This window comes from Oncorhynchus gorbuscha, linkage group LG23 (genome assembly GCF_021184085.1).
Source record: "Oncorhynchus gorbuscha isolate QuinsamMale2020 ecotype Even-year linkage group LG23, OgorEven_v1.0, whole genome shotgun sequence".
NCBI lineage: Eukaryota > Metazoa > Chordata > Actinopteri > Salmoniformes > Salmonidae > Oncorhynchus > Oncorhynchus gorbuscha.
The window spans coordinates 61,964,844-61,979,437 of NC_060195.1; the positions used below are offsets into that span (position 1 = coordinate 61,964,844).

General features: G+C 46.9%; 2 protein-coding genes across 2 annotated transcripts; both read right to left on the reverse strand.

Moving 5' to 3' along the window:
* Positions 1 to 869: 869 nt before the first annotated feature.
* diras1b (DIRAS family, GTP-binding RAS-like 1b) lies at positions 870 to 7,743 on the reverse strand. The gene is made up of 5 exons (XM_046325051.1): positions 7,440 to 7,743; positions 2,047 to 2,199; positions 1,521 to 1,691; positions 1,335 to 1,439; positions 870 to 1,058 (listed from the first exon to the last, which is right to left on the reverse strand). Exons 2-5 carry the CDS (start codon positions 2,182 to 2,184, stop codon positions 876 to 878), a joined length of 597 nt encoding a protein of 198 aa, XP_046181007.1. The 5' UTR covers positions 2,185 to 2,199; positions 7,440 to 7,743; the 3' UTR covers positions 870 to 875.
* A 1,901-nt stretch (positions 7,744 to 9,644) lies between these two features.
* On the reverse strand, positions 9,645 to 14,136 carry zgc:101744 (Receptor expression-enhancing protein 6-like). The gene is made up of 5 exons (XM_046324908.1): positions 13,808 to 14,136; positions 11,475 to 11,568; positions 11,207 to 11,345; positions 10,929 to 11,097; positions 9,645 to 10,562 (listed from the first exon to the last, which is right to left on the reverse strand). Exons 1-5 carry the CDS (start codon positions 13,923 to 13,925, stop codon positions 10,525 to 10,527), a joined length of 558 nt encoding a protein of 185 aa, XP_046180864.1. The 5' UTR covers positions 13,926 to 14,136; the 3' UTR covers positions 9,645 to 10,524.
* Between the last annotated feature and the right edge of the window lie 458 nt (positions 14,137 to 14,594).

The window sequence follows — 14,594 nt, forward strand, 5'->3', positions numbered from 1 at the left end:
ACATTTCAGTCCAACTACCAAGTGTCCCAGGCAGACTTCTTAACATTTCAGTCCAACTACCAAGTGTCCCAGGTAGACTTCTTAACATTTCAGTCTTTCTTTCCCAGGTTCCCTTTCCTCGGATTACAAGTCAGACGTGAACCACTGCCCTTCCCTTGTTTGTCACTGAGCTAAAGTCTTAAGAGGGATTGTTGATGTAACAAGTTCAACGTTTCTCCAGTTCAAGTAATGATTTCGATCCATTTTGAAGCCACTTGAACGAGGAGTTGAGAGGATTCTCCATTTAGCATGATGACAGAGACGGTTAGGGGGTATACTGTCTGTGTCTTTCAGAGGTGCTGGGGAGGGAGGCCAGGTATACATAGGATATGTACATTATGTTGGAGTGTCCCTAGTGTAACATCTAGTGACCTCGCCAAGAGAGGTTGGGACCTCACGGCGTGATGGCTGGGGTGTTGGACTGATGCTGACAGATGCAGGGTTGCGGGTTCGAGTCGTGTTCAGACTACCCCCCCCAAATCTTTTCACTACAGTGGGACTGTATGGAGGGTTAGGACCCTGGTCAGGCAGACAGGAGACGAGAGAGGAGGATAGGGAGACGGAGAGGTATAGAACCCACCAGTGGTCCGCTCTTCACTCTTCTCCGTCTCGCTCTTCTCTTCCTCTCCCCCTCTTCTGTGCGTCTTTTATCCTCTCACTTTCTGTCGTCCTTGTGACCCTCCCTCCCTCCCTCCCTCCTTCCCTCCCTCCTTCCTCCTTTCTCCTCTCTCCTCCTCTCCTCCTCCTCTCCTCTCCTCTCCTCTCCCTCCTCTCCTCTCCTCTCCTCTCCTCTCCTCTCCTCTCCTCTCCTCTCCTCTCCTCTCCTCTCCTCTCCTCTACATGACACTACATTTCCCCTTCAGTCTCTCAGCTCTGGACTGTTTTCCGGACCGTTTCCCGTCGATGTTGAGACTCATGTTTCTCTTCTTGTCCAGGTTGAGCAGCTCCTGGAACAGCTCGGTCACGTTGTGGTTGGTCTTAGCTGACGTCTCCATGAACGCACACTTCCACGTGGTCGCCTTGAAGACCACACAGTAGGATTATTAATAGGATTCATTTGATTGTTGCTATTAACAGGAGAAAGTAGAACGGGAATTCGCTTTACAGCAAATCTGCCCGACAATACCAGACCTGGGTAAAATATACACAGATCAACTACTTTGAGGTGGGATTTTTAACTTGGGGTTTGCACTTTTGGCACTATTCCAAACTGAATCGATATTTTAAAGTATTTGACATTATGTAGTTCTACTGAACCCAGGTCAGATTTTGTTTTGTTTGTTTACGTTACAGACCTGTGCCTCTCCATCTTTAGTCTCCACCTCTCTCTGGGTCTCATCACTCTTGTTGCCCACCAACATGATGGGGATGGCCTCTATGTTCCCCTTTATGGCTATCACCTGGAGAACACAAGGAGAGATTACAACACACTGTCACACACACACACACACACACACTCACTCACACACACACACACCTACCTGTTGGTAGATAGGCTTGAGTTCCTCCAGTGACTGTTTGCTGGTTACAGAGTAGACCAGTATGAAGGCATGTCCTTTAGATATGGACAGCCTCTGCATGGCAGGGAACTGGTGACTGCCTGTTGTATCAGTTATCTGGAGCGTACACACACTCTTATCACAGCTGATCACCTGTAGACACACACAATTAGTATCATTAGGGTAATCCATGATCAATCATTGAAAAAAACAAACATTGCTTATACTCAATGCTCTTTTGATCACTAAGTTGTATCATTTGACTTGGAGCATCAGATCAGTGGATAAAATAGCCCTCTGGACACACTATATATGGTCATTACGTCTATATAAAGCAGTTGGCCTACTGCCCATCCCTGATTACCTGTCAATGCATCGTTTTGTCTGAAACGGCACCCTATTCTCTGAAGTGCACTATTTTCAAGCCATGGTCAAAGTAGTGGACTAAACAGAGATTAGGGTGCCATCCCAGACGCTGCCTCAGTCTTCCTTCCTCTCCCTGTCTCACCTGTCGATAGGTGTCCTCCACAGTGGGGATATAGGTGTCCCTGAAGGTGCCTTTAACGAAGCGTAGGACCAGGGAGCTCTTCCCCACTCCCCCCGCTCCAAACACCACCACCCTGTAGTCATTACTCTGCTCAGGCATGCTGCCCCCTATTGCCTGGACACAGTATTAAACACACACAGAGAGAAGAGGGAATATGTGAATTGCAGTACTGACCCCAGGTGGAGACAGCCACATGTACTGACCCCAGGTGGAGACAGACACATGTACTGACCCCAGGTGGAGACAGACACATGTACTGACCCCAGGTGGAGACAGACACATGTACTGACTCCAGGTGGAGACAGACACATGTACTGACCCCAGGTGGAGACAGACACATGTACTGACAAGGGGGTATCCCTGATGAAACAAAGGCTTTTAACTACCGTTAACTCACCACAACTCATCTTTCTGTATCTGAACCTATTCCTCAAATACTATTCTGCATTCTTGGCAGTATGTGTGTGTGTGTGCATGTGTATTATTGAACAGCTCTGGGGCTAAACCCTGTTATAAGGACCTCTAACACCAAATGACAACACTGGAATTACAATCCCACTTCAAACTAGAACACCACCACTCAGTGCAGACATACTAATATTCATGGACTAATGTGGGAATTTCAGTCTAAAGGTCCACACACACACACTCTTGACACTAGGGCACAGAGATTGATGACACTCTTACCAAATGGGACTGTCTCACTCTGACCATCTTTCTTTCCTCCCCTTCTCTGATGAATAGAGATGGAAGGATTGAGTGCTTTAATGAATGAAAGAATGAATGGTATAAATACACCTGGACCAGCCCAGCCAACTCTACATTAGGAGATCACTTTGGCACAGACCAATACTCCTCTACTCAGCATTTGTCCTTCTCTCTCTTCTCCTCATCTCTCCTCCTGTGTGTGTTTGTGTGCCTGACAGTCTCAGTGGTTAGCTGCCCGAGAGACTGACTATCTGTCTGTCGCACTCACACACCGGTCAGCTTTTTGTGTATGTGCAAATGTGTGTGTCGCCCCTATGAATGAATGCAGTTCCACACACACCCTTGGCTGACTTCTGCTGTCAGATCTTATCACAGCTGGCGGAGGTGTGTGTGTGTCTGCAGCCAGGGAAAATACATACTGATACTCTGTGTACGCATGAGTCCAGGAGTCTTCCATTCTATAACACACACACACACACACACACACAATGTTCACATCTACTCACACACCACTTCAATGCTTCATCTGTTCTCTCTGTGGGTGTGCATGCATGCCCGTGTCCGTGCATGGGTGTGATGGAGAGTGATGCAAACAGAGGTAATAAGCATTCAAATCTCGGTGTCCCGCATATACATTTCACATTAGAAAGCTTTGTTTGTAGAACATTTACAACCACTTCATAACCCATGTTCATCTAGACAACAATCCCTTCATTCCATCACTCCAACAGATTTCTCCGACATTAAGATGGGCTTAGTGTGTGTGTGTGTGTTTGTATGTATATAAGTGTGTTTATGCATGTGGGTGTGTTACAGATTGCACCACAGGGGTCTAGGCTTAGCAGCTAATCATTGAGCCTAACCTCTCTGTTCTTCTGGACTGTCTGCATTGACCCAATTCCCAGGTCTTAACTTAGCAGCACGCCTCCTTCACATACAAAACACACAGAGTGTAGGATAGTAGACTATGATGATCCTGACATCCACAATCCATGCTCCTGCTGGTCAGTATCTGGGGGACATGCAGGAGAGAAGCAGACAGACAGCAGGAGAGAAGCAGACAGACAGACAGCAGGAGAGAAGCAGACAGACAGCAGGAGAGAAGCAGACAGACAGCAGGAGAGAAGCAGACAGACAGACAGCAGGAGAGAAGCAGACAGACAGACAGCAGGAGAGAAGCAGACAGACAGACAGCAGGAGAGAAGCAGACAGACAGACAGCAGGAGAGAAGCAGACAGACAGACAGCAGGAGAGGAGCGGACATACAGCAGGAGAGAAGCAGACAGACAGAGAGCAGGAGAGAAGCAGACAGACAGCAGGAGAGAAGCAGACAGACAGACAGCAGGAGAGGAGCGGACAGACAGCAGGAGAGAAGCAGACAGACAGACAGCAGGAGAGAAGCAGACAGACAGACAGCAGGAGAGGAGCGGACAGACAGCAGGAGAGAAGCAGACAGACAGAGAGCAGGAGAGAAGCAGACAGACAGCAGGAGAGAAGCAGACAGACAGACAGCAGGAGAGGAGCGGACAGACAGCAGGAGAGAAGCAGACAGACAGACAGCAGGAGAGAAGCGGACAGACAGACAGCAGGAGAGAAGCAGACAGACAGACAGCAGGAGAGGAGCGGACAGACAGCAGGAGAGAAGCAGACAGACAGACAGCAGGAGAGAAGCAGACAGACAGACAGCAGGAGAGGAGCAGACAGACAGACAGCAGGAGAGGAGCAGACAGACAGACAGCAGGAGAGGAGCGGACAGACAGCAGGAGAGAAGCAGACAGACAGAGAGCAGGAGAGAAGCAGACAGACAGCAGGAGAGAAGCAGACAGACAGACAGCAGGAGAGGAGCGGACAGACAGCAGGAGAGAAGCAGACAGACAGACAGCAGGAGAGGAGCAGACAGACAGCAGGAGAGGAGCGGACAGACAGACAGCAGGAGAGAAGCAGACAGACAGACAGCAGGAGAGGAGCGGACAGACAGCAGGAGAGAAGCAGACAGACAGCAGGAGAGGAGCGGACAGACAGCAGGAGAGGAGCGGACAGACAGCAGGAGAGAAGCAGACAGACAGACAGCAGGAGAGAAGCAGACAGACAGACAGCAGGAGAGAAGCAGACAGACAGCAGGAGAGAAGCAGACAGACAGACAGCAGGAGAGGAGCGGACAGACAGCAGGAGAGAAGCAGACAGACAGACAGCAGGAGAGAAGCAGACAGACAGACAGCAGGAGAGGAGCAGACAGACAGACAGCAGGAGAGGAGCGGATAGACAGCAGGAGAGAAGCAGACAGACAGACAGCAGGAGAGAAGCGGACAGACAGACAGCAGGAGAGGAGCGGACAGACAGACAGCAGGAGAGGAGCGGACAGACAGACAGCAGGAGAGAAGCAGACAGACAGACAGCAGGAGAGGAGCGGACAGACAGCAGGAGAGAAGCAGACAGACAGACAGCAGGAGAGGAGCAGACAGACAGACAGCAGGAGAGGAGCAGACAGACAGCAGGAGAGGAGCGGACAGACAGACAGCAGGAGAGAAGCAGACAGACAGACAGCAGGAGAGGAGCGGACAGACAGCAGGAGAGAAGCAGACAGACAGCAGGAGAGGAGCGGACAGACAGCAGGAGAGGAGCGGACAGACAGCAGGAGAGAAGCAGACAGACAGACAGCAGGAGAGGAGCGGACAGACAGACAGCGAGCAGGAGAGGAGCGGACAGACAGACAGCGAGCAGGAGAGGTGCGGACAGACAGACAGCGAGCAGGAGAGGAGCGGACAGACAGACAGCGAGCAGGAGAGGAGCGGACAGACAGACAGCGAGCAGGAGAGGTGCGGACAGACAGACAGCGAGCAGGAGAGGTACGGACAGACAGACAGCGAGCAGGAGAGGTACGGACAGACAGACAGCGAGCAGGAGAGGTACGGACAGACAGACAGCGAGCAGGAGAGGTACGGACAGACAGACAGCGAGCAGGAGAGGTACGGACAGACAGACAGCGAGCAGGAGAGGTACGGACAGACAGACAGCGAGCAGGAGAGGTACAGACAGACAGCGAGCAGGAGAGGTATGGACAGACAGCAAGCAGGAGAGGTACGGACAGACAGCGAGCAGGAGAGGTACGGACAGACAGCGAGCAGGAGAGGTACAGACAGACAGCGAGCAGGAGAGGTACAGACAGACAGCGAGCAGGAGAGGTACAGACAGACAGCGAGCAGGAGAGGTACAGAGACAACACTTCAACCAGTGTGAGCCAAAAATCACATAAACATCAAAGGAAATAGGTGCCACTCATAAAAACTCTGGGTCTTTCAGGACACTCACTCGCCATTCTTAGGAAGAACATCAGTAATTCAGGCCCTGGCTGGTCACCATATCCCCATGCTAGAAAGGACATCAGTAATTCAGGCCCTGGCTGGTCACCATATCCCCATGCTAGAAAGGACATCAGTAATTCAGGCCCTGGCTGGTCACCATATCCCCATGCTAGAAAGGACATCAGTAATTCAGGCCCTGGCTGGTCACCATATCCCCATGCTAGAAAGGACAGTAGTATGGACAATTACTAACCCTAACTCTGATGTGTCCACTCATCATAGCTCAGTCCCCAAACTGTGATGATGCAACCATAAAGTGGGCATGAAAGATGACACACACATTTCCTCCAACACCCACCTACACACACACGCAGCCATGGTCCAATCCCTCTTTACTACCATCTGCTACACTATAAAGCTTAATCACTGGAATTACTGTCATCCCTCTACCTCTCCTCTCATCCCCCTACTATGAACCCACACAAACACAAGGACCGGGAACACACACACACACACAGCAATGATAGTCATGGAAGAAAGCCTGCCATAAACAGCACACATAACGTTAATCGGGCAAGCATACAATGTCCAGATGTACCGCCTGAAAATATGGATTAAAAATGGTTCGGGCAAGCATACAATGTCCAGATGTACCGCCTGAAAATATGGATTAAAAATGGTTTAGCATAGGCCTACTGTTAGTCAGAGACTATGCGTCACGTTGCCATCATGTTGGTGGAATGTAGCCTACTGTGTGTGTGTGTGTGTGTGTGTGTGTGTGTGTGTGTGTGTGTGTGTGTGTGTGTGTGTGTGTGTGTGTGTGTGTGTGTGTGTGTGTGTGTGTGTGTGTGTGTGTGTGTGTGTGTGTGTGTGTGTGTGTGTGTGTCCATGGCGGGCTTCTAGCAGGGTATGCTATAGGCAAAGTAAGAGTTAAAAACGACCTCGTTTGTTGTCAGCCTGTTGTCACAGGCTAACCTACTCTACCCGTTTCATTCATAAAATACTTCGCCATCTCGCTTTGGTGGCGGTGGCATAATTTCAAAGGCACATCACATCCTCCAAATCTTCAAAACGAGACATGTTAGATCCCTGCATAGAATATCATCCTCTCTCCCTCTCGCGCATTCCTGACGATAATGCACACGGTTTATGGCGCAGTAACATTTGGTAGATATGGTAGAAATAACATGAACGGTTTGCAATTTTTTTTTAAACTGCTGCCCCATATTTACCATGGCAGCTGTCCAAGAAAGGCAACGCCACACAATAATCAACATTCTCTGACCGACATAGCCTACCGGATTTTTCTAAAGATATATCTGGTTGTGGTTAAGTGCTACATACCTAAATTTGATGTGTAGTCCCGTTTTAGTGGCTGTCTTCGGACAACACGTTAGTAAAGCAAAACGCTGAGTTTTAAAGCATTGTATTCTATTCATGTAGAGCTCTCATGTCGTCCGCTAATTCACAGCCCGTGCTCTCTCTCTATCTCTCTCCTTGTTGAAGCTATATTTATCGCTTTCTCTACTTGATATTCCCATGCACTACAGTTCTAGTGCCACAATGTCTCTCCTCCCTCTATCGGTATGTCTCCATCTATACCAGTCTCCATCTATACCAGTCTCCATCGATCCCCTTATGGCTTGCGGATCAACGCGTCATCACACAACACTCACACAACACACAGAGAAACGCACAAATAGGGCTAACGTTTTAGGGACTGTAAACGCAGGACCGGGCACGGTTTCGTGAATTACCGAGTTTTTATTTCAGCATATCAAGTGAAGCCATACTTTAGCCAGACTGTCGAATTAACAGCAAAATATGTTTTGGGAGTAAACTGAAGAAAATGACCCTTCTCGTTGCATCCCACTGTCCCTCCATAGTCGCAGGAAGTAGGGGCGCAGAAGGTGCTCCCCACATATTTATAGCCTATATTTGGCAGATAAACAAAAAGGGTTGCTTAGCCTACTGCATGATCAGTCCCAACCAAAAAGTCCTACTGCTTTATTTGCTAAAGGCACAGTTTCATATTAAAGTCAGCTGTCAGATTTGGGTACCGTTTAGTAAAGGCTTTCAGGTGCCACCATCTTGGCATAAAAACAAATCCAAGAATCCCATTCTGAGTGGACATTGGCATGGAGTGTCTGGTGTTTGCAGCACCAGGTCACTAGGACTGGAACCCTGTACATTTGTACATTTCTTGTCTGTATCCTTTCTGCCGCTCTCACCATCCCCCACTTAGGCAGCCACCAGCCTGTGAGCCAAACATCCAACCACCAGTCCACACACTGACCCGCCCACCATCCCCCACTTAGGCAGCCACCAGCCTGTGAGCCAAACATCCAACCACCAGTCCACACACTGACCCGCCCACCATCCCCCACTTAGGCAGCCACCAGCCTGTGAGCCAAACATCCAACCACCAGTCCACACACTGACCCGCCCACCATCCCCCACTTAGGCAGCCACCAGCCTGTGAGCCAAACATCCAGGAGCTGTCACTCCTGCCCTACCGAACCCCCTAATGTTTTACTGCTGTCTTAACCCCATGTATTTCCCTGTAGTCCACTCTGTCTTGCCCCTTCATGTTTTTGCGTAAATGTACACTTTTTATGTCTGCAGTTTCTGTTTTTGATTCATTTGCGGTTTGTTTAATTTGTATATTATAATTTGTTTGTAAAGCGTATTAAGACATGTTTAAATGCACTTTAAATAAATAGTGATTTGATCTGTATCTCTCCGGGACCAGCGCTGGAACTAAAGCCTGCACTGCCAGTAAAGAGTGTTTGTCTCCCTCTGTCAGTGAGTTAGAGTACTGCAAGGATTACACACCACAGTCCCCCAGGGAAACTCAAGACCATACACACGTATGTGTGGACAGCAAAGGCAGTCTTCAGAGTAAAGGAACAGCTGGGGAGAAAAGCCTCAGGGAGGATGGGAGAGAGACAGTACAGGATGAGTTAGACATGCAATGCTCTGCTATCACCCCCACAGTCTGGCATTTATGATTTGATTAAAGGATGTGCATTTATAGACTTTTGCCAGGTTCCCAAATTACTACAAACACAGAGAGAACACACACAGTCCCTGGGACAGTGAGTAGGTGTGGCCATTAGTCAGTCAGTTTATTTAGACATTACACTCCCAGCATGGACATAAGAGCCATCCCATTCAGACTTGTCTGAGAGTGAACATTCACCAAAACATATCCCAGATTATTTTACTTCCTGTATACCAGTAAATGTACTGAGCACAATGTACTGAGCACAGGCCAACTGGGTATATCAACATCTTAGTGCAGGGCTATTCCACTCCAGCCTTCATATATGCAGTACTGCTGGTTCTCTCTGGTAGTTCAATTGATTGACAATTGAATTCCCAGATTCCTCTGACAGGGAGTATTTCATAAAGTAGGATCAATGAGTTAACTTTCCTAAATAGTCCAAAATAAATTCATATTTCAGAATTCCTATATAATTGAAAACGGCATGGTGTAACAGACTCCAGTTGTGGAAGAGTGTGAACAGAGTACAGACACAGCATTACTCAGGTTCCAGTTTGATTTATTAAAGACAATGAGAATAGAGAACGTACTAAACAAACATACTTTCCAGTTCAGTTTACATAAATCATTTTGTTCAGGCAGGTTGATGGAGTAAAAATCTTTGGCACAGATCTGCAGACATTGCAGAGACATGCTACTGTACGCACTAATTACAAGAGACTGAAATAACATGGCTATCTTGTAGGAAATGACCCAGCTCAGAATGGCTCTATCCCAAACATACCCCTAGACACCTCCATTAGCCCCTACCCCCTGGTACAGTGTTTCCCAATCCATTATTATGGGGCCATTTTTGTTCTAGCCCAGCACTAACCCACCTGGTTTAACAAGCTAATTTATCACAGTCTGACTTATTGAGTCTGGTGTGTTAGTGCTGGGGTAGGTCAAAGGGGGAAATTGGCTACGGGTGGATTTGTGAAGTCAACGTGTCTCCGTCGAGAGAGAGAGTCCACTGATTCACAGACATCTACAGCACATGGGTTACCTGACAGTAGGCTACAGATTACATTAAGACATTCGCATTGTTTAGAGGTCAGCTGGATTGTGTGGTGGCTACCCTAAGCTTCTGGTTGCATTCCAACCGTCTTTAAAAACAGTCACGCTGCGCCGATTAACAGATGCCACAACACCTGGATTATGGGAAACTCATCATATAACATTGATACATGCAACTTAAAAAGACAGACTAGAATGTGACAAAACAAACAAGTCCCTTGCGTGCTGCAGGGTGGTCACCGGCCACTGATCACGTGACACGGTCCATTATCATCCTTCATGGGACATCACACACTCGGTTGTGTGGTTCTGTGTGTTTATTGGGAGTCGAGGCGTCTTTGAGGCTTGTGGTCATACATCGGTCGGTCACTGGTTCTTGTCATTCTTGAGGACCTGGTTGACAGCTGGAGAAGAAAAAAAAAAAGACAATAAAAACATTAGTTATTAGTTTGACTGACAGATCTGGTGACCGTGTGTGTACAGCTAGATTTACATTGCTGAGATGCGGGATAACTAAGTATCGTACTTTACATGTGATTTAGAGTTTGGAGCAGTGAGACTGCTTCAGATGCCTTTTCTGAAGCAGTCAGATTCTCCCGGATCATTTTCTAGCCCAACGTGCAATCACTTTACATTTGAGCACGCCATGGGTGACAATTACTCTACCAGTACTCATTTGCGGCGTCGGGGAAAAACTGAGGTGTCGGGAGCCGGGACTGTCGTTTCTGCATCTCCACAATATAAATCTAACTTGTGGGTCTGTGCCTCACCTTCTTTCGTGACAGTATCAGCAATGTTCTTGGCCTGATCACTCAGGTTGTTGACGACACTGTCCAGGGTAGCCTGGTGTCTGAGGAACACGGGACGGACCACACGGGAGTAGAGAATAGCAGAACCGTTCCACGTCACCGGAGACATACACCACACCAGGAACAAACACTGTAGGAGAAGGGGATTGAGAGAGAGATTCTATGATGATGTTCTTTTGGCCTCCTGTATATTGAATGTCACACACACACACACACACACACACACACACACCACACACCTTGCCAGCATAGTAGAAGGGAAACCAGGAGAGGAAGATGTCAGAGAAAGCCTCTGCAACACTGAAGAATCCGTAGACCACCCAGTAGGTCAACCACTGAGTGTCATCCTCTTTCTTCTTACTCTCTATGGCCTTGATTCTGATTGGACAACAGGACAAGTGATGAATGGAAATAATTAATGAACATAAATCATGTTTAACCCTTCACCTGGAGCATAGATGTGAGCATGACAACACCCCTTTTTAGATATGTTGAGGCGCTACTTACGAGAGGTACGCTGGGTAGACAAAGCCAATCAGGTTACAGAGGAGAGAGGCTCCATAGCCAAACAACAGATACAGACTGATCAGAGAGACCACACCTAGAGACAGAGAGATTCATACCAGATATCTGTCAACCTGGAAACATTTCAAAGCATCTTCATATAATGATACGTCTCTGTCTGTGTGTGTGTGTGTGTGTGTGTGTGTGTGTGTGTGTGTGTGTGTGTGTGTGTGTGTGTGTGTGTGTGTGTGTGTGTGTGTGTGTGTGTGTGTGTGTGTGTGTGTGTGAGAGAGCAGGATGTTGGATGAATAAACAGGACAAGGCTTCGTGTGAAACTCTATTCAAAACACTGACATTCACAAATTCAATGTTGATGTACATAAGACACCTAGTGTAACCATCATGTGGAATATGAACTTTGGAATAGGAGACGGAGATTCCACATAGATACTGGTCCGCTCTAACCTAAACCAACAAACTAGCAACTACATTAACCTACAGCCGTGAACTTCACTGTCTGTCAAATTAATCCTTCACACATTTCAGTCAACATATGTACAATGGATTCCCATGTAAAAAAATTTTTTTTTTTTTTGAATAGGGTCAGAGTTTTAGAGCTGGACAGAGAAAAGGAGAGAAGCAGCTGCTGCTTGCCATTGTAACCCTAACTAGCAGGTAATCGGCTTTTGTTTGGTTTAGTTCCCGTTTGCATAGGGAAATCATTTAGACAGATGGCACCAGGCTTTTCATCTGCAGGTTATAGTCCAATACACCAATCAATCAATACACCTCGTGATCCTCAAGACTCATGACTAGTTTCAGTTATGGCAGACGGCTATATATGGTCACAAAACTATGACTTGGAAAAGCAACACTGGGCACATGAAAATTATTCTCAAATGTGGCAATGGTGTTTTGTGAAATTCCTGATTTGGAGTGCATCCAGTGTCATCCACAAACATGCTGGCACTCCCCACATACGGACCAGGACACTACAAGACTTCATCAAAAACCCATTCCCACATAACAGAGACTGTTTGAATACCTTGCTATAATAGTCCTTCATTGCCATGCTGCTTGAAGTAGCCAAGTCCCAACCTTGGGAATTTCCATGAGCCCTAGTTTGGACATGACAATAGTCCTAGGCATCATTAACATAGTGACTAACCAGTGCCTTCCCCTTCCTCCACCAAACAGCTTAGGTTGCCCAGTGGACACCATGTCTGAATGCTTGGTGACGTGATCAGTCACTCTGACGTTGATGGAAGACTAATGGGCTGGGGGTTCCTTCTTCAGAAGATGAGCTAAGCTACATAGTATATCCTACAGGCAACTTCTCCTCCCAGTACTGAACACACATTGGCCGCAGAGAACTTCCCACCAAACGTTAAAGTACTTCACTTCATACAAGACAAAGACAAAGACAACACACACACACACACCTCTAAGGTACATTGTCTTATATACTCTTTGAATATTAGGTCCAGTTAGTTCAGTAGTCACCGGAAAGTCCACCTCAGTCCAATGTCAAATTCTGTTGTTGCTCTCAGGACATTTCCATAAACATCAGTACTGGCAGACAGTGTGTGTGTGTGTCAATAATACCCCCAAAAGGACAATATTACGACAGCAACAGAACTAGCCTGGTGCCAGATCTGTTCGTGCTCTTGTCAACTTCATTGTTGTCAATGTCAGTGAATGAGTAGGCATTACGGCACAAACAGGAGGAGGAGCACAACTCAACCGAAGACAGCAGGTCACCCTAAAATCTGCCATCTCAACATAGCAGTTGGTATTTCTGTAGGAGTTATAAATACACCCCTTGGCTATGGAGGAGCTGCTAGCTAGACATTAGAAGCAGCTAAATCGACCACTGACAGTGGATTAACTGCAGTCTAGGCCATCCCCGACCTTTGCTACTTCAAATGAGTGTCGTAAAACCATATTGTAGGCAGCCTAGGCCTACAACTTATAGGGATCAGCTAATGGGGATCCATAATAAATACAAACAGTCACGTTAAAAACAATATTTGGTCTGGTGACACCGTTTGTTTTCTATGGTTTGTTTGTGTTAGGCCTAACTGGGCTAGACTGCGTTACTGTTTAACAGCTACAACTGTTGCTGGTAGGCTAGTTAGTTAATGTGACATGTCAGCAAAATAACTGTCATACGTGCCGACCTTGCCAAACCAGCCAACGTTGCATAACGAGAAAGTAACCACATGCGGCTAGACCAGAGGGTGATGTTACAATGTTTCAACATTGACAGAGCAACATTTACAACCAAGCAACTGGCAAAGTCCGACATTGCAAGTGGATTTAATATAAACTATTACCTGTAGCGATATATTTCTTCTGTATCCCAGTTTTCTCCTCCATCGTAGCTAGGAGATCTGTCACAAAGTTATTTTCATTCAACAAAGCCTCATAGCGGTTATGAAGTTGGGCAAGCATTGTTGTAGTGGCGCCGTGTAAAACGTGTTGATTTTTTTGGATGCGTAGCCTACACAAACAACAAACCCAATCAAAATATTACGGTCAATAAAGAAGCGAAAAACGTAAAAATATTTTATATGTTTAAAGTTTAACACACCGAATTATCCGTGCGTGCCTACAAGCTGTTGGGCATACGGTTCCTGGCGAAGCAAACGAGCGAGAGGGAGGACTTTAATTAAGGTACAACCAATCAGAAAACGATTTTGTTGACAGCTAGTTGAAGCAACAGGTGACGAAAGTCAATTTTTATTGCCGACAGTAGAGTTCAGTTAACCATTATGCTACAGTACTAATATCTGGTGAGTGTTGGTGTTTAGATGTTTCTGTCATTGCTAGGGCCATGTGTTTTGGTCTACCATGCTACGTGACCTAGATTTTAACATTTATTTTAAGCCTTTCCATAAATTAGAATTATACCAAAAATTCTGGTATAAAAAGAAAGGGGGACCGTTTGATGGTCTTTAAACAAAGGTTCAAATCCAGGTCATGTGACATGAATGTCCAAAACACGGGGCCCTAGTCCTTGCACATCTATCTAGTTATTTATGTCAAGTAGTAGTGAAAGCTTGCAGGCCCGGTCTGTAATTCTACCAACAGCTGACGCTGAGCCTGCCACTACTGGACAAA